Source organism: Nicotiana sylvestris, chromosome 12, assembly GCF_000393655.2.
Source record: "Nicotiana sylvestris chromosome 12, ASM39365v2, whole genome shotgun sequence".
Classification (NCBI taxonomy): Eukaryota; Viridiplantae; Streptophyta; class Magnoliopsida; order Solanales; family Solanaceae; genus Nicotiana; species Nicotiana sylvestris.
In genome coordinates this window covers 17,252,110-17,275,125 of record NC_091068.1, presented here as the reverse complement: position 1 = coordinate 17,275,125, position 23,016 = coordinate 17,252,110, and the positions used below count along the sequence as shown (strand labels likewise).

Below are 23,016 nucleotides of genomic sequence, written 5' to 3'. Positions count from 1 at the left end.
AAAGAGGATGAGTCAAGGCTTGGCTTGTATGTGGCAGGCTGTGCCGTAGCTGGGCAAGGCGATGCAGTAAAGATGTTCATGCTTGCATCATTGGCCGACATTCGGGGATGAGGCTCAGAAGGTGATCCTGCAGAGAAGGCGGAGGTGGCTGGGTACCCAAATGGGGTAGCAGGGTAATTTATGGGAACATTAGAAGTCCCACTTGACCTGGAGAATAGTTCAGGGAATCCGGGGACGACACTTGGCGGCTCTTTCCCATTGTTCCAGTCATCCAGCATTTCCAACATGCGGAGCCGTAGGATCCTATTTTCCTCCGCAGTTGCGGATTCAGGTGTGAGGACGGCTGAGATTGAGCTCTCCTCAGAGACGGGGACTGTTTGCAATGGAATTTCCGAAGACATTTCCACACTTCCTTTTGACCTGGTGAAGTAAGTGTGAGTACTGCTTCTGGTCCTAACAACAGGTAGTTGAATACTTCTCCTTGACCTCGTGAAATATGAGTGCGAGGCCAGACTTTCACCAAACCAACCGTCTTTTCAAAAACCCTGGGAAAAATGCTCAATGACAAACGCACGGTTAATTCTGCAGCAAATAATAGATAGTTAATCTCACGTTGGGCATGATGCACCTATACAGTTAAGTGGATTACTATATGTTTGCTACGAGAGCATGCGTCATTCCGGCATTTTTTCTCTTATTAGTTTTTCCCCACCCCTTTTTTTTTTCTTTTCTTTCCTTTTCTCTTTTGTTTTCCTTTTATTTTATTTATTATATATATATATATATTTTTATTTTTGTAGTAAAAGAAATGCGACCGGATCCGATGAGGATTGCCTACGTATCACGATGCCTACGTGAATCAGATCATTACGTAGTTCGAAAAACACAAATGGACGTAAAAGAAACAACCTCTTCATTGTTGAAATGTTCTATTACAAGCTACATTCTGCAAAAGAAAAAGCAAACTTGGAAAATGAACCTAGACTCAAAATAGACTGAAAATCACCTTGATGAAAAAACAGGCAGAAGATGCTAAAATACAGATTTGACCTATGAATGCATTATGGTTTTAAAAATTGGTTTCCGCGGGGCATCGTTCGGCCTCGCCGCGGTCCTAGGCGTGAGATCCCTCTCAAGTTGCTCCAGCTCGTGCATAGTCTGCTTGACATAACCCATTACTGCCGAGAGGACGGTAGCGCTGGACATGTTCTCACATCGTAGGCATCGTCTGGTGATGGCATGGGCAATGGCCTTGATCCTATCTCTGGTTTGCTTCTTCTCTACGAGCAGGCGTTTTGTCTGATCGCTGCATATCTTGAAAACTTGAGCATCTTGTACATGCTGATGCTTCAGTCGTCGTACTTCCAACTTCATCTGGGCTATTGAGTCATACCAGTATCTGCTCTCAATTTGGAAATCCTTGGCCTGATTAGCTGCTTTGATCTCAAGTGCAGCCATCTCTCTCTTTATCTTAGCAACAGTCTTCTCATGGTCGCTTTCCAATTGATTCAGGTACCTGCGATGCTTATCTGTTCTTGTATCCCACTGTGCTTTGAGCTCTGCTATGATGTTTTCAGATTTCTCCAAACCATCTCGCCATTCCCTGATTTCACCTTTTAGCCCTTTTATCAGCTGCTCGTCCGATCGACGCCTTAGTTGTCTATCCGCATCCAACCTTATCTGTTTGATCTGGGCTCTGAGCATTTCATTTTCTTGAATTAACCTGTTCCGCTCTCCCAGATCGGTAGCAACTTGCACGTTGTGTTCATATTTCAAGTTTTCCACTTGTTGCTTTAACCTGCTGATTTCGGTGCAATAGCCTCTTTCTTTTGCTAACCAATCCCACTGCTTTTGTGATGATTCGGTAAAATTCCGGATGTGGGGTCTCTTAGCTGGCCTTTCATGCTCGAGTTCCCTTCTGTACCATGCAAGGTAACCTGGCGCCGTTTCTCCTTTGGCTTGATCCCGCACGCAAGTATCTGATTTCAAATATTGACCCTCATTCCAGATTTGGCGAATCTTTGCTTCTGGGAACTGTCCGTTAGGACTTATCTCAATTGCTTGAGTGCTTAGATCTTCCTCATGAGGTACTGTCTGGCATCTTCCGAACTGTCTTAAAACTCGGCAGGGTGCGTAAGGTTGAATGCTCTTAAGCCCCATCAGCAAGAAATGAGTTTTAGCCGCCGACATATATAAGACCTCATCAACAGGCAACCATCCCAACTTCCATTGTATTTGGCTGGCAGTAAGAGCTTGAAAGAACGAGGTCCAAGCCAGGACTCCTTCGGGCAAACTGATCTCTTTGGCTCTCGCGTAAGATTCTTCTATGCGGGTCTTTTCCGGGGAACCATGGCTCAAAATCTCGGAATGATGGCAAAGGTGCTCGGTCATCCATATCTGCAGGAGCAAGTTACAACCTTCGAAGAAATTTCCCCCAGCTTTACAAGCTGTGAGAGCTCGAAAGATGTCGGATACCACCATAGGCGCGAGAGTACTGTCACTTTGCGTGAGTAAAGTGCTGACGACCCCAGATATCTTCAAATCAATGTTTCCATCTTTCCTGGGAAATACCAGAAGGCCCAGGAACATCATCATGAATGCTACCCGTCTGTGCTCGTCCCACTTCTGCCGAACTCCTTTGCTGCACAGTTTGTTGATTGGATTATTGAATCCCCCCTCATGACCGTACCTATCATATATGAAGCATGGAGTACAGAATCCGGCTGCTAGATCCGGGTTGTGGACTGTTCTGGGTATCTTCAATGAATCTAGGAATCGATGTGCCGTGACGACTCTTGGGGCGACCACGTATTTTTCCCTCAACGGAAGTTCAGTATTCCCGATGTATCCGGCCATTTCTTCCAAAGTTGGGGTGAGCTCAAAGTCAGAGAAATGGAAAACATTGTGCGCCGGGTCCCAATAGGTAACCAAAGCTCTTATGATATCTCCCCGAGGCTGGATTTCCAACAGACCCACAAGACCTTTCAGATATTTCTTAACCTCATTTTGCCCTTCAACACCTAGATCATTCCACCATAGCCGTAACTTGACAGGGATTTTGGTCATTATTGAAAAATGTTCATTTTGCATCGTGCTCATCCTGCACATTTATTAAGGTGATTTTAACAAAAATGACTGACTCAAAATATTTTACAGAGGGGACCAAGCTTTGAACACGGCCTTTAAGCACTTCGGGGACGAAGATTTTAAGGCTGTGTGGGTCTAAAAATGCTAAGCAAAACCCAAAAGTGGCTATTTATGCAAAGTCAGCCTTCCGGCGTCCCTTTCGGGAACATTCGGCTATTCATGTCAAAACAGCGTCACACCTGACTTATTTATGACTCTTTAAAAATTTGAAACATATTTTTTTTGATTTTGGCTATTTTAGCAAAATGGGGGTTGAACCCGACGAGGGTTGCCTACGTATCTCACATCCGGTGAGAATCAAATCGGCGTAGTTCGGGATATCGTAAAATAGGAAAAAATCGAATAAACCTAGAAATCAGGAATGCGTATTTTTTACATTTTTTTTTTGAAAAGAGATAAAGATTAAAGAAACTATTTTTTTTTATATTATTTTTTTTTAAAGAAAAATTTGGACTATTAGTCTGAATTCATAAAAGGAGTACTACGAAAGAAACAACTCATTTTTTTGAATTATGAATTTTCGATTTTTTTTTACTTTTAAAATAAATACCTTTTCTTTTTTTTTGATTTTTGAAAGTGATAAAAGAAAAATTTTTGTATATATTTTTTTTAACAACTCTCAATAAACAAGACAGTTTTTTTAGAAAAATTCCGGCGAGGTTTTGACACTACTTGGACATTGGTTTTATTTTCCAAAAATAAGTAATTATCTCCCCTGCGCTGCTATTTTCCCTTTTTTTTTTTTAAGAACCGGTCGACATGCGGAACCGAAGCAAATAAATGCATAACACAGATAAGAATGCAGCATGATGGTCTTTCCATTTCAGGTTGCCTGTCCTAGACGGATCCAACCCCTGTGTTGAGTCCCCTAAGTCAAATGCAATATGATGCAAATAAGCGTTCCTACTAGGGATCCGGCATGAAGTCAAGTTATTCTAGGTTCGTAACCTGGGTATTTGTTCTAGACTGTGTACCCGAGCGGACAACTCGAGTCGAGGAGGGGGCTACGTACCGGGGACCCGCGAGATCGTCCGGCTTTGTAACTTGTCCGACCTCTTTCTTATTTCAGGTATTGACACTAACAGAATAGGGAGTCTCGACCAGCGAGCTTCTCCCCGGAGGTAAGAAAAGAAGGGTTTCGGCACAGTTTATATACAGATCAGATAATATCAAAGCGGTAAAAGACAACATTTAGCACGTTATGCAAAAACATGTAATAAAGATCAGATAATAAAGTCAAATATAACAATTATTCTAAGCTCGAATTCTTGAACCCTGAACCAGTGGTTCTGGGTTACATCCCCAGTGGAGTCGCCAGAGCTGTCACACCTCCTTTTTGCGCGCCCCGCCCCGAGGGGTAAGATGCGCGGGTGGAGTTTTTCCAATTTAAGTGACAATATTCGAAATGGGATTATTTATTTAATTCAGAGTCGCCACTTGGGAAAGGTTTGGCTTTTGGTGTCCCAAGTCACCGGTTTATCTTGAATCCCAAATCGAGGAAATTTTTGACTTTTCCAAATGAAGTCTGCGAACCAGAAATTCTAAGTAAGGAATTCTGTTGACCCGAGGGAAGGTGTTAGGCACCCTCGAATCCCGTGGTTCTAGCACGGTCGCTTAAATTGTTATAATGGCTAAATATCTGATTTAAATACATGTTGTGACTTATGTGCTTTTATTAAGTTTTAACCGCTTTTATTATTATCATTTACTTTTATAGAATTGCAACGTCGTGAAAATGTATCTCGAACCACGTCACAATCAATGCACCCGTAGTTGTTAACACATTTCGACTCCGTTGAGATTTGAAATTGGGTCACATAAATGCGCACCCGAATTTAAGAATGTGATTTGATTAAGTCGCGCCTAAAGAATCTAACACGTTATTGTCTTCGGGGAGGGCAGTGGAATTCACTAAACAGCCCGTCCCAAATTCTAAGTATTTATTATGACCAATTATTGAGGGCCCCGCAATTTGCCTTTTGATTTGGCGAGGCTCGTCTCATTATTTTAGAAGGGTACCCTACAAGAACTACATTTTACTACATTTATCTTTTAAGGGAAGGATGATGCCGAATTTTGCTGGTTTAGACAAATACGGACTGAATCCTTATTATGTTTGCCGAACCTAAACTTGTTTGATTACTTGATTGATTGTTCATGAGGTGAGAGCTACGGCATGCTTTGTCTTCAACAAGTGAATATGCTTATTAATTCGCTAAGTGAGATTGCAAACAAACTAACAACATATGTTGAGTTATGTTTTAACGACCTCCAAGTTCTATTCTTAACACTCTAACCTATTCGAAATTGATAAAGAAATCGGCTGTTTTATTAGGAAAAATTACTACTAATTGAACTCAAAAATGATTATCAGTTTTTCTCAACAATCATTACATCATTTCGAAATAAAAATCTGTAACGAAACCCAGTATCGAACCTGTATTGGAACGAATGAACTGACAAGAGAACTGGCATTCATAGCCATACTCTTAGTGTGACTGTATGGGAGTTTGTTTGGGGATACATTTATCCCGGACCCCAGTATCGCAGTTTTGTCAATTCAGTGGTCTAGGCAAAATACATACAATGCTCACCATGACTCTATGTTATACAGTCATACTAAATCAAACAAGTGTTATACTTGAACTGAATGTATACTAAATCAAAACATGCTGTCCATGTCATACTGTCATTACTATTGAGCCATGCTATCTAACAGTTCATCTTAAACAAAATGTATGCTAGTTCCTACAGAATATTTGCAGTTCACAGTAAGAATACAGGCCCAAACAACATTCGAACTATCTTTTTACACCAATGCTATAACATAAACTGGCGTTCATTCCTTTATTTCTGCTTCAACTTCAAACTTTCAACAATACAAGGTTCAAAGGTTGTGTACCTGGGAATATTTGCAATTGAAGAAAAAGGGCAATCAGTAGAGTAACAATGAACAAATGCAGCAGCAGTAACAGCACCAACAGCAACAGGGCAGAATAGCAGCAGACAAAGCAATACAGCAAGAACCCAGCTCGAGTGCAGAGATGCAACTATAGCCATTAGAAAGCAATAGCCAAATAACAGCAACACCCAGTGGAGTAGAATCAGAACTCCAGATAGTAGTAAACCAATGAAAGCACTCAACTAATAGACACAACTGAGATTTCAAAGGATCAGAATTGGCTTGAACAAATTGAAACAACTGAAAACCCAATAACAATAGGAGGAAGAAGGTTTCTGATTGTTGGTTGTATAGCTTCTATCCCTTAACCTCTCTCTATCTCTGTTTGTGTTTTTCCTATTCAGCTCTTAAGGTTCAATGTCTATCCTTTTGTGTGTGTGTGTATGTATTTCTATCTCTCAATCCTGTCTCTAATTCTGTCTGTATCTCCAGAACTTCAACTCTCCTCTATCTATGCTCTCTCTGACCTCTATTATCAGATGGTATCCTTTTCCTCTCCTCCCTTTTTTGTTTGTCTGTCTCTGTCCATTCTCTTATCCCAATCCCCCATTTTATATCAGCCTCCCATCATCAATCAGAACATCCTCCCATGTGCTCCCTTATTTTCAGATTCCACTTACTATTTAAATAAGAACACCAGCCCATGATATTCCCTGGCAGACTTACTTTTAGGCAAGGTTTAATATTTTTGAACTAAAGTAAGGTAATGGGCAGCAGAATGTAGTCTGACAGCACATGCTGTCAAACTATTTAATTCAAAAACATTTAGGCAGGGCACAGGCTGTGCACAAAATGCACATGTTGTGCATAAGTGCACATGCTCTCCAATTTCAGAACTGTGACTAAACAGAACATTGCTCTTTTACACTTCTGATTTCAAATTACTAATTATAAGCACTAAACTCAGTTCCTAAGTGATTCAAGCCATGCTTATCAAAAGTACATTGATTTGTTATCGTTCGGACAACTGAAACTAATTGACGACATATGTCGACTCGACTATACTAGTTATAACACATACAATCGTAACCAAAAATCAGACATTTAACAGTATCGACACATGATTTGAATTACACTGACTAAGCAAAGTGGTACCCGAGGAATCAATTAGTCAGTCCAAATTTGAAAATCAGCTAGTTGCCCAACACTTACATACACATTATCAAAACAAATGGAAAGACTCAATCAAACAGCAGAGGTTCAAGCAAAGTGGTCAAGGCACAGTTGCTAAAAGTCAAGGACACAAACAAAACATGAACAGACCTTTACCACAATCAGATGAACCAACACAAATAAGAAAAGAAAGAACTCACCTTAAACCTTGAAAAATCAAATCCTCAAACCGGACTCGGACAGACCTTTCTTAAGGCTGAACGAACTTTAAAATGAGAAACACTTCGATTAAAGTCCATTAGACCTTAACCTCTTCGGTTCGAACGGATATGGACCAGTGACGAAGAACCAACAAATTCCAAAACTCAGATCTGGGATTCATGCTTCCCTGATCAGATTCGGACCAAACCAAGTATGGTTTGGTCACGAGGGGGGTCTGGGGAGTGTCTGGTATGAAACTGGGGTTAAACTGAATAGATCGAGTTTTGACTCGAATCTTCAAATGAAGATTCGAGAAGGTGGGGAGGGATTCGAACTACATGGTTGATAGATTTGGGTTCAGGATGGCAAGGGCGTTCTAGGGTGTTAAGGGGAGGGTCACCGGCGTTCATGCCGCCGGCTTCCATGGTGAAGGATACAGGGGCGGCTCTAGGGGTTTGATGGGGGATGAGGTTGAAGACGGAGGTCGGGGTATTGGATAGGGGGGTAGGGTATGTTAAGGGCTTATATATGGAATGAGTAGGCGGATCTCGACCGTTAGATCAATTTAGATCTACGGTCTGGATCTGATGGCTTAAGTGGAACGGTGTCGTTTCGAGGGTAAGGGGTTTGGGTTGGTCCGGGTGGAAACGGGTCGGGTTCCTCAGTGGGTTGTGGGGAAATGATCTTGGCCGTTGATCAATCTGAGATCAACGGCCCAGACCACACTGGATTAAAACGGTGTCGTTTAGACACCCTGGGCATCCACTGGTGTTGGACCGGGCAGGCCTGGGTTTGGGCTGAGTTTGTTTGGGCCAATTTTGTTTTCTTTATTTTTTTTATTATATTTTATTTTATTTATTTCCTTTTTCTTATTTATTTTAAAAACAAAACTAAGCCAAAAAATCAAATTAAAATTAAATACACACTCAATACAATTATTTGCACACACACTAAAATATTTCAAAACAGGTAAAGTCAAACCAAATAAAATCAACGGACGAAAATGCCTATTCATGATTTTCTATTTAACGACCGGATTACGGTTTGAATTATGCAGGACACATATATTTTTTGAATTTCATTTTAATAAAGTAAATAAATAAAAATGGGCCAAAGTCACAAATAAATCAACAAGGTGCCGCACAGAAATCCGAAATTGTACAGCAGGGCCAATTATATTTTTTATTTCTTTTTGGAGCGATTGTCGTGCGAAAACAAAAATCACGTGCTCACAGATATGAGAGAGAAAAATAATACAAAGCTTATTTTATAGCTTAAGGGTAGGAGGTGATCATAAATAGATATATGGCTATAAAAATCAGAAGGTAACTATGGAATATAATTTTTTAAAAGGATATTTATTTAAAATAAATAAGGTATCAGCCTTTTGCTACAGGAGGGTAACTAATCCTTATTTAAAAGAAAATTTAACTTAAGTAGTCGCCTACACAACTGCTTAAATTAAATATAGCTAGCATATGTATAAAATATGTATAATCCATATATAATATATGTATAATTTATGTATACTAGTTAGAAAAAGTAAACAATAAATATGACAGGTTATTTGTTAAAGGAATTTTTACATTCCTATTCCACATAGGAAACCTTTTTACCCTCAATGTTTAAGATTTGACTTAATTACACTTAGTATATCAAATTACCATTTCTATACCATAATTAATTAAGGGTATAATTAATGAGATATTTTTTACTCCTTAATTAAAGGATTTTCGTTTAATTCCAGTATCTCCACTCATCCCTTACTTTCTCTCTCCTAACCCTTCAGCCCCGTACCCACGTTTTTTTTACCATTTTCCATCTTCTGAAACCACCTAATCTCCCTCTAAAATCACAGAAAATTAAAGAAACCCTTCAAACAAATTGGTTCCCCATTTTACTCCAGTTGAAGTTCATCAATGAAGGACAACAAAGCTTCGAAAAAGAGTCCTAAAAAATCAGCAATAGCTGATATACCCTCCTTTGATTTGGGTGTTTTATCCCCAAAATCACCCAAAAAGCAAGGCAAATCTTCACATGCAATTGTAGAGACTACTCATAGTTCCTCTCCCCGAAAAATCAGAGCCGAGATGAGAGCCAAACAATAACACGATGTAGATGCTGGAGAAACTTCTACACCAGTCAAACAAGTCAAACGAAAAGGAAAAGAAATTTCTGTAGACAACGACTTTGTAGAAGAGGTCCCTAATCTTCGAACAGGAAAGAAAGCAAGGTGTCTCCTGGTTCGAAAAATCTAAAAATGAAGAAACATTCAAAAAAACACCCTAAAATTGTTCGGAACCAATCATTGGCGAAGGTAAACATTTATTATTTTCGTTTCTAATTTTTTTGTTTGGTTTAGGATGGTTAAATCTGTGTTCTACGTGTTTTAGACAAGTGTAGATTAATTGTCTTAATTTTGAAGATTATTTGTAATTGTGATGTTTTGTTTTTATAGTTTTAGATATTTTGTAGTTTTTTTGTAGTTATACTGTTAGGTAACTTGTAATATTTGAAGCAGAATTGTAGTTATCTTTTGTTGCTGCCTTTTTGTAGAAAATGCTTTAAATTGTAGATATTATGTAATCATTTGTAGTTATGTTGTAGATATAATGTAGATGAATTTATCCTTTTTATGCATTTTATTAATGTGAATTAATTTATTATTTGTGCAGAATGGACAGTTTTTTGCCCCACATAATGTTGATTATGGGGTGCTTAGATTCTACACTTTGTGTGATCCTAGTATTCCTAGCCAGATTAAAGAGCTTCTATCCTTAAATGGTTTGAATCTTTTCAAAAAGACGTGTTTTGGATACTTACTGTCTCTTCCCACCATATGCATGCAAAACCAAGTCATTCATCTTCTGATGAAGTATGAATTGACCAAATCCAATGAATCATATTTTTCTGTACAGTTAAAGGGTGAAACATTAAATTTTGGATTGCATGAGTTTGCATTAATTACTGGTCTAAGATGTGTTACCCAGGTTACTGATTTTGGTTATACTCCCACTTATGTTAGCAAAATAATGAGCAGTTATTTTCCTAACAAATTAAGAGGGGAGAAGTCTTATTTGAAACAGATAGTAATCACTAGATCCTGGGTAAACGATGAGGATGCGGTGAAGTTGTGCATCCTTTATCTTTTAGAATTTTTCATTTGTCCTTCGGACAAAGATCATGTTTCTTTTGTAGATCACTTTAGGTTCTATTTGGTAGAATCTAGGCAGTATGAGTCATACCCATGGGGTATTAAATCTTTCACCCAGATGATGGAATCTGTTAGGCACAGACTAAATCCGTATGTACATTCTTATCTCATACGGGGATGCTCACTAGCATTGCAAGTATGGCTTTATGAGTGTTGCTCAACTGTCATCACTGATCTAGATACAAGGTGTTCTAACTCAATACCTCGCATACTAAGATGGTCAGCTGCTAAGGGGCAGATTTGGTTAGCTGCCTTTGAAGAGAAGATGATAAAGCCTGAGTGGATAAAGGTATAGTTTCTTTTATTACGATTATACATTTACCTTCAACATATCTACAAGTATTCTACATTTTCTGCCTTGATCAAACTAATTTATTTTTCCTCATTCAGTTTACCAATATAGTTGAATTTAGAGAAGAGATTGTAGTGCTTATTTTGCCCGATAAATTTGAGTATAAAGTTCAAGAAGGTGAACAAACATCTGAGGTTCCCAATGCTGATCCTCCTACGTTGGAACCCAAAAAAACAGATGGAGAAGAGGACAAGGAGTCTATTGTTGAGAAAATCAGTAAATTAGAAAAAGGAATTGAGCAGTTAATACTATAAACTACAATATATCTACATTTTATCTACATTATATCTATATTTCATAAACTGTCTACCAAATATCTACAAATTTGTAAATTCTAATATATATCTTTATATAATTGCATATGTTTTTGCATTGTATGTTAGGACATATTATGAAGTTAACAACTTACTATATTGTAACTTGTAGGTTGATACAAAACTTGAAGATTTTAGGAAAGTTGTCTTTGTAGAACTCGATAACTTTCGAGTGTTTATAAATGATTATGTGCAGTCTGTTTTGCAAATGATAAACATTAGAAATGTGCAAGATGATGCAAAGGTAAGATCTGACTTTTATTTTTATAGCAAAACAATTTAGACAATGAAAAAATATATATACAAACAAACATAAAACATTCAGTTTGCTGGCAGTTCAACAAAAAGACTTGAACAATCAGCATTTTCAGTTCAATATTGGGGAACAAGTGCAGGAAAGCACCAGCAAAATAGGTATCTACAAAATACCTACAAAATATCTACAATTTGTGTCAGTGTATAATTAACATATCTACACTTATCCACAAAGTATCTACAATTTTGCTACACATATGCTACACCTTTCAAGCCACCATTATCCAATATTATTTACCATTTTTAATTATAAAACAGAACATGTTGAAGGTGCAGTTGGTCAAGAAAATCTTCCAGCACATGGTGATTTAGATACATATTTTCAAGTTGCAGCTGATGAAGACAAAGCAGGTATCATACTGTCACTCAGAGATATTTTCTTGTTGTTTATAAATTTTAACATTCTTGTTAAAATTGATATGAATTGTGTTACAGTTACGAAAGATATCAATGCACAGTCCCCAATTCACGGAGTGACAGTAGCATCTCAGTCAGAACAGGTCATTGAGGAACATGACAATGAAGGTACAGATGCATAGTATGTAGATCTAGGTGATTTAGAAGGATCGGGAGTTGAGAAGAATGGGGTCACACTAGATGATTTTGAGTTTCCTGACAACTTATCCCAATTGGTTATGTTTGGCGAGCCCATACAAGATGATGCAACACCTATGCATCCGGGGAGAACAAGGCATCCGGGAAAGCATGCCCGATCACCATTTATCCCTCTATATAGTTATGGGGGCAGGAGCTCGGTTGGACCTAAAATTTTCTACCTCAAGCACTCTTTTACTGCTATTATTAGTGAAAATGTAGATCCGGATGTTTTAGAAAACTTCAACAAGTGGTTATACCAGTCTAGCGACAAAGGTTCAAAGAGGTATGAATGCATAATTTGACACTTTCATTTCAGCATTTATCTTTTACATATCTAATTCAATCTACAATTGTTTTTGTCATTTATTTGTTGTTACATGAGGAAGGCTCTGTTTTCCATAAAGGATAACCAAATTAAGCCTTGGAGTGGAAAAGGTTGATAATAAGGAATGATTCTTTTCGCTGGCTCACCCCGGACAAGTCCTCAATGACTCGGTAAGTATCAAGGAGTCTATTCCCAAGATATGATTTGTAGATATTTTGTCTTCTATTTTGTAGATAATATATGAAGATGACTTGTAGTATAAAGTGTAGATATGATATAGACATGATTGTAAATGTTGTCTTTCTTGTATGTAGTGTAATTAATATTTAGGTTTCATGTTATGTATCATATTTGAAGATTATTTATAGTATAAATTCTATATGTATTTTGTGGACAGAATTGTTTTATTGTTGTATTTACTGTTTGTAGTGTAATTGTAGTTATTTTGTAGTTTATGTAGAACATTACAAGATTAATTGTAGTCTAAAATGTAGATATAATGTAGACATGATTGTAGATGTTGTGTTACGTGTTTGCTCAGTAACTGTAGGTAAATTGTAGTTATTTTTAGATTAGGTACTTAAACTGTAGGTAAATTGTACATTTACTGTAGGTAAACTGTAGGTAAATTTGTTTAAATTGTAGAGCTGTTTTTAGACATCATTGTAGATATTTTTTGTTTCTGTTTTTGTAGTTAATTGCAGTTATAATGTAGGTTTCATGTAGATTATTTGAAGTTGAGTTGCTGTTTATATGCCAACTATTTTTGGGTGCAGCACATTAATGTAATAATGTATTACTTGAGGAAAAGAGGCAAGTATGGCCCCAATAACAAGACCAGGTTTACCACAACGGATTGTGTGTTCAAGACCTGGATAGAACAAATTTATGAAAAGTTCATAAATTCACCTCCACAAGAGAAGTATTCGGTTGTTAAACCCCAAGATGTTGTTGCAGAATATATTTTGGGGTATAGACTACTTGCCAATGTTGCATGGGATGAAGTTGACTATGTCATCATGCCCGTCAATATTAAAGAAAAAATCCATTGGGTGTTGGTCTTTTTCGACATTGCATACAGACAACTTTATGCGTATGATTCCATGGTCTCTTCACACAACCATCATGTTGTTGAATCCCGTGTCAAAAAGTTTTCTGTTATTATCCCTTTGCATTTATCATGCACTGATTTTTATGGGAAGCGTAAGGACATTAACTTCATGAATACAAAGGCATACATCGAGAAACATGTTACCGACCCTCTTAACATTCAGTGGATGGTTGCAGAGATTCCACAACAAAATGAAGGATCACTGTAAAAGATCTATTCTCTCTTTCTATGCATTTAATTCTTTTTTTATTTCTAATTATTTGGTAAATATTTAAAAAAAATTGTGTTTCTGCAGCGATTGTGGTGTATTTGTTGTTGCATTTGCGGAGTATGTTAGCCTTGGAGATTTGTCAATTCCTGCAGAAGACCTTTCTGATATTGACCAACATCATAGACGCTATCGAGCGCTCCTATGGGACTATGCTACAAAGAAGCAGGAAGATGGGTCAATCAGTGAAAGTGAGGTTACAGGCATACTAGCAAGGAGGAAGGGTGCACCTTCATTGAATGAGAAAACAAGAGTCCAGAGAAAGAAGAAGTAGTGTCATGTCTATGTAATTTAGTTGATGCTAGTTTGTAGGAGAAGTATAGTACAAAACTTTCTGAATATTTCTTTTGTATTTTTATTGTAGCAGACCTTTTGTTTTGTTAATTTCTATCCAGTTTAGCAGTTCACTTGAAAATAACTTGGTGGTTTTATCTCCAATTGTTTAATATTTATAGCACTTGTTCTTCATTATATTAAAAGTAGTTATTATGTTGTTAGAATACAAATTATCTACAAAAAAAACTTCAAATTATCCACAATCTAGAAACACTGAATGTTGAGATTGTATATAATTTTATAGTTGATATGTATATAATTTGTAGGGAATACCTCCAGTTGTATTTACTTTCTGTATATAATTGTCAGTTCAAGTTACATTAATTTTTTTTAACTTGTAGTTATATTGTAGATAATAAATATTAACTGCTATGTACAAAATGTAAAAAATGGAGGTAGATGATTGACACAATACAGAAAAATATGTTAACAAACACAGAAATAAATTGAAGATAACTACATTATGATCTTTCAAAACTTAAACGATTACACACAAAATTCTGTTAACTTAAACACACTAACAATTAGTTTGAAATATTATTCTAACTACACGATATTTATTTCTTTTTGAGTGCATTCTTGCAAGATCTTTTGTTATGCCCTTCACATCCACAGTTGCCACATGACACCTTGTACTTCTTTGACTTTAGTTCATCATATGTTTTGTATCTTTCTTTTTGTGGTCTTTCTGACTGCTTTTTCTCTCCCGTAGGTGGATTTACTACTTCATTAGATATATGTTGTGGCACATTCCATTTACTTTCATCAGGAAGGGGATTTACTGGTATTTCATATGTACGCAGCAGACTCTCCCTTGTATAATACGGAGAGCAATAGTTTTCATAAGTTTCATTCATGTGCCTTAGAGCTGCCAAAGCATGCAGACATGGAAGTTCATCAAGTTGGAACTGGCCACAACTACATTTCTTACTTTCAAGACACACAATGTACCGCTTCACACCATCTATCACAGTATGGATATGATTTGTTGAAGCCCTCACCTACAATTACATAACAAACAGAAAGAAAAATATTTACAATCATAAAAATAGATTATCTACAATTTATCTACAATTATATCTACAAATTATCTACAATCTACAAATTAACTACAATTTGTCTACAATTTATCTACAATCTGGAAATAATGTATATTAATTACTTAATTTTCTGCACCAAATAAACAGATCTTACCCTAAGTTTCTGAGATAATGTACTGTTTTTCTCTAATTCTTTGTTGAATTTGTACCCAAGGTATGTGAAAGTACCATTTGCCTTCAATAACTTCTCTTTCGTCCAACGTTCAAGAAGTGTCCTCATATACTCTAATAGGTTAAATATTGGCAGCTCTCTTGCATCTTTTGTTACAACATTTAACGACTCGACAATGTTTGATGTCATAGTCCAAGTTCTATTCACCGTTGCATGTACTCTTGACCATCTATGATAGCAAATATCATAGAGATATGATTTAACACGCGGGTCTATCTCTTCAATCTTCGACATCCTTTCATTAAATTCATCCAAAGTGTATGACCCTGCTGTAGCAAAGTACAATTCATTTAATTGTAGATGACCCTTCTTGAACTTTGCCCTTATATTTGTCCAAATATGCCACACGCAAGAGTAGTGTGGCACGCCCGGATAGACAATTGATGTTGCCTTCAGGATACTCTCATTCCTATCTGAAACAACACACATTGAAGTTCTTTCACCATATGCTTGCTTGAATTGCTCAAAAAACTACTTCCACGATGCGTCGTTTTCCGAATCAACCACAGCATATGCCAAAGGCAATATTGTACCTATATTATTAGTAAAAAAATAATTAACTGGCAGATTTGAAAATGCATATGAAAACACAAATACATATAAACTACAATATACATATACAAAATATCTACAATATATCTACAATTTATAAACTGCCTACAAAATAACTACAATTTTACCTGTTGCATCCATTGTGCTTGCTGTCAGCATAATCCCCCTGTAGGCTATCTTTAAGAATGTCCCATCAACCACTACTACTGGTCTATAATATTCTCAACTACTTATTGATGTACAAAGAGCAACAAATGCGTATAATAAGCATTCATCTGTTGTCTTCTTTAATTTAACAACTGAACCAGGATACGTCTTCTCAAGAATATAAAAATATTTTGGTAATTTGTTGTATGAGTCAGCCGGATGACCTCTCAATAACTGTAAAGCCTTTTCCTTTGCCCTCCATACTTGCATGTAGCTTAGGTTCACTCAGTGTTGGGAAAACATGTCAGTTTGTATGTCCTTTGGTGTGTAAACTGTCTTAGGATCACAATACTTTGGCATGACCATGCTACCAACTACAACTGCAGTACGTTTGCGCCATATGAATGTATCGTCCATTAAGGTGCATGTGTGTTGTCGATTGAAACTCGTGATCTTGAACATTGCAGAATCATTAATCGATGCTGCCTTGAAGTGCCAATTACAGTTTTCTGCAACGCATATGAGCCAGTAGCTACAAAAAAATACATTTATAATACATGTTATCAATGTAGATTTAACAAAATGACTGTTTTAACATAAAGTAATACACTATACAATATAACTACTTTTCATCCACATATCACAAGGAAAATATTGTTTATAAAGGTCTTTTCACAATTAATATCTTCATACCATCTGTGGCTAGATCTTTTAACCCTGAATTGGAACTTGTGCATGACAGAATAGTGCCTCATTGCAGTTGCAATTGTTTGCTTGTCTTGATACACTGTCCTTCTTCGATAACACTTTGTGTACCTTCGGTTATTATTTCACTTTGATATTCCTTTATGACGGGAGAGGCTGGCATATCAAGTAACTGTATTGTCCCAGACGAACCTGCATGAAAATAAAGATAAACAATGTCATATACAATTTTGTAGAATCTTTGTAGATAAATCGTAGGTGAATAGAAATTTTTGTAGTCAATTTTTTTTCAACATGATTTGTAGCTTAATTGTAGTATAAATGTAGTAATTTTGTTGATAAGTATGAAAACAATATTGCTTTATACATCCTAAAACTGATTTGTAGATAAATGTAGGAATTTTATAGATATTATCGTAAAATCAGACTTCCATAGAATTTGAAACATAACAAACCTGCACTTGTGTTCTCATTTGTAATAGTCAATTCCATATTGAAATCTCGTACACTTATGAGTGACGGATACGATCCTAAGTTTTTATTCTCCTTTTTGTCTCCATATACACACTAACCCCCATATTGTTCCTAATCTCAATTGGAGGACAATTCTCATTCACAATGTATTTGTTCTATAATTTTTTCCGAAGTATCAATCATTAATTGCTCTGCAATTGTAGAAATCAACATAGTGTAACTTGCATCCTCATTAAGCACAATGCCATCAACTTGAAAATCTCTAAATCTGTCATAGCTATCCCAATTGCCATTAAAATGTAGCATGATTGGGATTTTGGACATGATTGCGTGTCGTTACTGAGGTATTGTTCAATATTTTGCCGTTTTTTTAATTTTTTGGATTAAGAAAAAAAGATGAAGAACAGAGAATCGGCAGAATTGATTTCTACAATTTGACTTGAATTTGTTGAATATTTTGTCGCTTTTTTTATTAGTGGATTGAAGAAAAAAGTCGACAAACTGAGATTTGCAGAACTGATTTCTACAATTTGAAATTGAGCTTCTGATTTCGACGAACTGAGATTTTGATTTGTAGCGATTGTGAGAATATCAAAGAACAAAATTTAATTATAAATTGAAGATAAAGGATTTCCGTGATATGATTTGATCTGATTTACGCCAAATCTTTTTAGAAGATTCTGTTCATGAATTTTAGCTCGACAAATTAGGAAGATTCAGCTACTATTAATTCGTATTTAATGATTGGTATAATAACTGTAGAAAAAATGTGGAAGTAAATTAGAAACTATGCTTTTTTGGTAATAAAGTTTCATATATGGTATAAGAAAGAAAAAATCTCTTTGTTAAAATAATCATCTTAGCCCAGTCATACAATGATCGTGGGCCTCATGGGCTGGTCAATTATTATTTTTAATATAATTTTTATATTATTAAATTGAAGTTCTAACCTAAAAAAACAAAAGTAAAAATATTTACGAGTCAAAAATATCTTATAGACAAAAATATCCTATAAACTTAATAACTTTTGATAGTGTTCTAATATATCATAATAAATACTAGAAAAGAAATGGTAATATTTCATTCATTAAAAGTAAAAACTCAAAATAAACTATTGAAGAAAATATCTGTGGCGCTTATGACATATTCAACACTAACACATCACCTTCTTGAAATAAATTTAAATCCGATTGTGACAGGTTTGTCTTAACATCTTCATTTGTCATCTATATCTATAATTCATAATGTCAATAATTAGTTAAATATTAAACATAACTAAATTTCAAAAACTAATAATATTCAAATTCACATAAAAATAATACCAATTTGAGTTTGAAAAAAGTCGTGCAACCAATTCGAGTAGTAACAAGTGTTTGGACAGTTTCATGAGGGTGCAACTTATATACTTGGTGAGAACATGCCCACTAATTGAATGTTAATTGCGATGCTATATTAGTAATAGGAATACTAAGTATATCACGCGCTATCACTGAAAGATCGAGATATTTTCTAGAATAATCCTTGCAATACATAAATTTTAAGACTTGATCTATTAATATGATAAGCTTAGGAAACTTTAATTTTTATATTTTTAATTATATGTTTTTATTAGGCCCACAGGCCAACCAAATCTAGCATCAATCAAACCTCACGAGCCACATGCTTACTTGGGCTTGGCTAAAAAATCTCATTCTTAAATGGGTTAGAAAATCCTAGCCCAATCCTACTAAATAACGGGTCGGGTTGAGCTAGCCCAGCATGCCAAACATTCCACTTGATAGATTTTTGCAAGTAAATAAATAGCATGTTTGGCCAAAACTATTATTATTATTATAATTTTGTTGCCAAAGTACTTTTTTTTCAAAGTTAAGGGGTTTTGTTAAAGCTTTTAAAAGTAAAAAAAAAAAATTGAGAAAATGTAGAAACTATTTTTGAGATGCTGCAAAAAGTAGCTTCTTCGTGAAGATATCACATCCTTATCGATCCAATGGCCAAGAAATAGCACTTTCGTCTTCTGTTTTACGTACGATCTCTTTTCCCGTTGTACACAGACCACTCCCCGACCACTGTACTTAAGGTTCCAAACCTCTCGAGAAAGATTCATTACATGGAGTTTTCTGGAAGAAAATATAACAATTAAGGTTGGTGCACCAAATGTTGATTCAATTGCTTCAATTTTCCTTTTTCTACCAAATGCTTCACTGTTCAGTCAACCCCTTGAATAATATGCTTGCATTTTCTCCAGAAATATTGCCTACAAAATAAATTAGTTTATGCAAGTCAATGTAATATCTGCTAGGAAGCCAAAGAGTTTAAAATGTTCCCTATATTGTGTGGACATTCTTTAAATCGTTACAAAATGTTCAAGCCCTTATGCATGTAATTAATAAATACTATTTTAATGTACACAATTATGATCGGAGATGAGACGTCAAACATAAAATTGTTAGAATCAAGTAGGAAGAAAAACTGGTCTAGCAAAAGATTTCTTACCAAAACTTTACCATCCTCTTAGTATTAATTAGCACAAACTTGCTTGTGAAAAAACACCATATAATCACACTATGCTAACATATAGAATTCTTATTATGGCACTATAGGCAAATTCCAGAAATTTATATCCAATGTTGTGTAATATACGTTAACACTTTTATTTGGTACACAGAAAAATAAGAAAATATGAAAAAGGAAAAAGACATAAAAGAAAGAAAAAAGATACGGTGAAGGGTAACAATTAGGAGAAAGGAAAAAGACCATCGGAATACTTTCAAAATTAGAAGGGACTGGCTCTCCCTATACACAACTTTCTTGAAGATTTTTAGGCTTATAACAACTATGGCTCAAACTCAAGCAGGTTGTGGTCGGCAATATAAATCTTCACTGTCCATGCCGTTCTATTTAAGCTCATTTCAGCCATAAATAAAAAAGGATTAAGAGGACGAGAACTATGTCATGAAAATAAAGTTTAAGGACTTCAAAAGAAATATGGAGTATGTTCCTTTGCCTTTTTGGGGCCAGATTAGAGAAGCCTAAAAGAATTCGTGTCAGCGGAAAGTTAAAATTAACCAATCGGAAGACATGGAGGATGGAGATGGTGTCAACTTGCATTTGTTGGAGTAAATGGCGAAGTGAGAAATTTTTCCAATGGTGTCCAGACTTGGAAGAAGTAAAAATATTTCTTGATAAAGAGTATTCAATATATATTATATACGTCCAAAATTTAATATCTATATATCTATATATAAAGGAGGGAAAAAGAATGCTGACTTGACACTTTTCTTTGGCCAAGAAACTCAATTATCTTTTTTCTCCTTTTTTTGACTTTTTTCTCTTTATTTCTCCATTTATCTTATTTTAATAGTTCAAAAAGTCTTTAAATGCAATTAATCACCTTCCACTAAAATTGTTCTTTATTACATATCAGAATTAATTTTGAAACTGAAAACGCTCCATTTAAGGAATTTCAATAGGTTTTTCAGCATTAAACATAATGCACCAATACACCACTATATATATATATATATATATATATATATATATATATATATATATATATATATATATAGATTCATCCTTTACCTTGACTTTGTATATGTTAGTGGATTTCATGGCTTCATGTTTTCAATTTCATTGTTAATTTGTTATTATTAAATTTACGTGCTTGCTCTTCTAAAAATATCAACGGTATGTAATTTTTTGTTCGCTCCATCAGATATAATGACGATCTTCTTTTTTTATAGGTGCAAAACAACAGTGTTAATACATTATTTTTGGAACAAAACCAGCCATGCGGGATGAAATCCTAGAGTAAGTTACAGTTAAGTTGACAGATTTAATTCATAGAATTATATCTTATGCCATTAAATAATGTCATTTTTCCATTTTGTTGGATTGCAATTGTTGTCTCATTTTTTGTTTTGCTTTCAAAGATCGGACAATATCAATTTTCTTTTCTTGTAATTTTTATTTTTCTATTTTGTTTGTTTTCATATGTTTTTCCCTCCCGTTACTGCACATATTGGTTACCTTTTTTGCCTATATTTTTCCTTTAATATCTCCTCCTAATTTTATGTAAAAATCCCTAAAAATTAGTTTTTTCGTTAAAGTACCCTTATCATTATCTCTTATAAATTCAAAGGGCTTCAATGGAGAAAAGGGAGGAATACCAAGACAAAAAAAAAATACATTCACATAAGATTTCATGTTGGAAAAAGTTATATCAAATTTGGCTCTAACTTCTTGTCAAAATTTTACATGAGTTTATTCGAAAAAAACTATACATCAGTAAAAATCTATATATTAATATAAATGTGGGCAATCAAGAAGCTTATGTGGCATGCCTCCTAAGCCATCATTCCTATTTATCTTTTTCCTCAGATATTTACAATTATTTTCTGTTTTCTCGATCTTCTATTCATTTTCCATTGTGATGTTAAAGCCTTAATAAAAGGTTTCAGTTATAAAATTGATTTTTCTTTCGGTTACAGCTTTTGTGATCATGGATTTCTCCAAATTCTTTCAGTTACACCTTTATAGATGCATCCCTTAATTACAGAATTTGAATGGAATCTTCACCATTATATTTTGAAAACCACTATATAAGCAGACATCATATATATATATATTCACACATTGTGCAGTAAAGTTTAGCAAAAATAGGTTTATTGATAAGATGAATTCAAGGGACCAAGCCATTAGCAATCCAAGGTCATTTTCTAATTTCACGTACGGCATCAACACCATCACTATCTGGCACTCCTCTTGGATCAGCGCACTATATCATACTATATATATATATAGAAAAAGCTCTTCCTTGACCCATGGCAGAAGGAGTCAGGCAGCTTCCATTAATATCATGGGTAGAAGCAAGCGAAGTAGAAAGGAAACAGGGGGTCAGAAGCATTGTAGAAATTCTTTCATTCAAGCAACAAAGAGTAAATATTGTAGGAGGAATATATATCGGTATAGAAAAGGAAAATGAAAACAAACAAAGAGTAAAGGTGTGGAATTTGGCAAAGTCCCACGTCGGTGGGTTAGCCATTTGGTTGGGAAATTTTCCCTATAAAAGAAGGTCTAATGTTTAGGATTTAAATACACCTCTCATTTGTCTTCTCATCTGTTTAAGACATTTGTATCTTCTCTCTTTAATATTATTTCACTTGTATTTTTGGAGTGGAATAAAATATTGGTTGTATCCGAGGAGTAGCCAAAATTAGCCGAACCTCGTAAATTCTGGTGTTCCTTTTATTGTTGCTTTATTGTCTTATTTATTATTTGGTGGCTGTCATAATTTTGGTATAGTAGTTGTGACTTATTCACACTATATACATTTGGCTTCCGCAACAATTGGTATCAGAGCCAAGGTACTGTCTAAGTATGCTCTGTGGTTGCAGCATAGTCTGATCTTCCACATCAGAAAAGATTTATCTTGGTAACTGAGTCAAGGTTCTGTCTGAGTATGCTCTGTAGTTGCAGCTTAGTCTGATCTTCTACATCAGAAAGGAAATAATCTTGATTTGTGTCGTCAGCTATTAAATAATATTTGTGTCAAATATGGGAGACAATAAACAAGAAGAATCTACATCAAGTGTCAACAATACGTCATCATTGG

The 23,016-nt window shown here is 35.4% G+C and overlaps 1 protein-coding gene across 1 annotated transcript in view; it reads left to right on the top strand.

Annotated features, from left to right (window-relative positions):
* Nucleotides 1-14,193, top strand: part of LOC138882732 (uncharacterized) — a 29,555-nt gene extending 15,362 nt beyond the window's left edge. Inside the window, exons 3-11 of the mRNA XM_070163358.1 lie at nucleotides 10,099-10,926; nucleotides 11,028-11,192; nucleotides 11,416-11,547; nucleotides 11,666-11,717; nucleotides 11,877-11,969; nucleotides 12,054-12,143; nucleotides 13,154-13,160; nucleotides 13,256-13,855; nucleotides 13,947-14,193. Of these exons, the coding sequence (XP_070019459.1) occupies nucleotides 10,099-10,926; nucleotides 11,028-11,192; nucleotides 11,416-11,547; nucleotides 11,666-11,717; nucleotides 11,877-11,969; nucleotides 12,054-12,143; nucleotides 13,154-13,160; nucleotides 13,256-13,855; nucleotides 13,947-14,193 (2,214 nt within the window). The remainder of the gene's footprint in view (nucleotides 1-10,098; nucleotides 10,927-11,027; nucleotides 11,193-11,415; nucleotides 11,548-11,665; nucleotides 11,718-11,876; nucleotides 11,970-12,053; nucleotides 12,144-13,153; nucleotides 13,161-13,255; nucleotides 13,856-13,946) is intronic.
* Nucleotides 14,194-23,016: the final 8,823 nt, after the last annotated feature.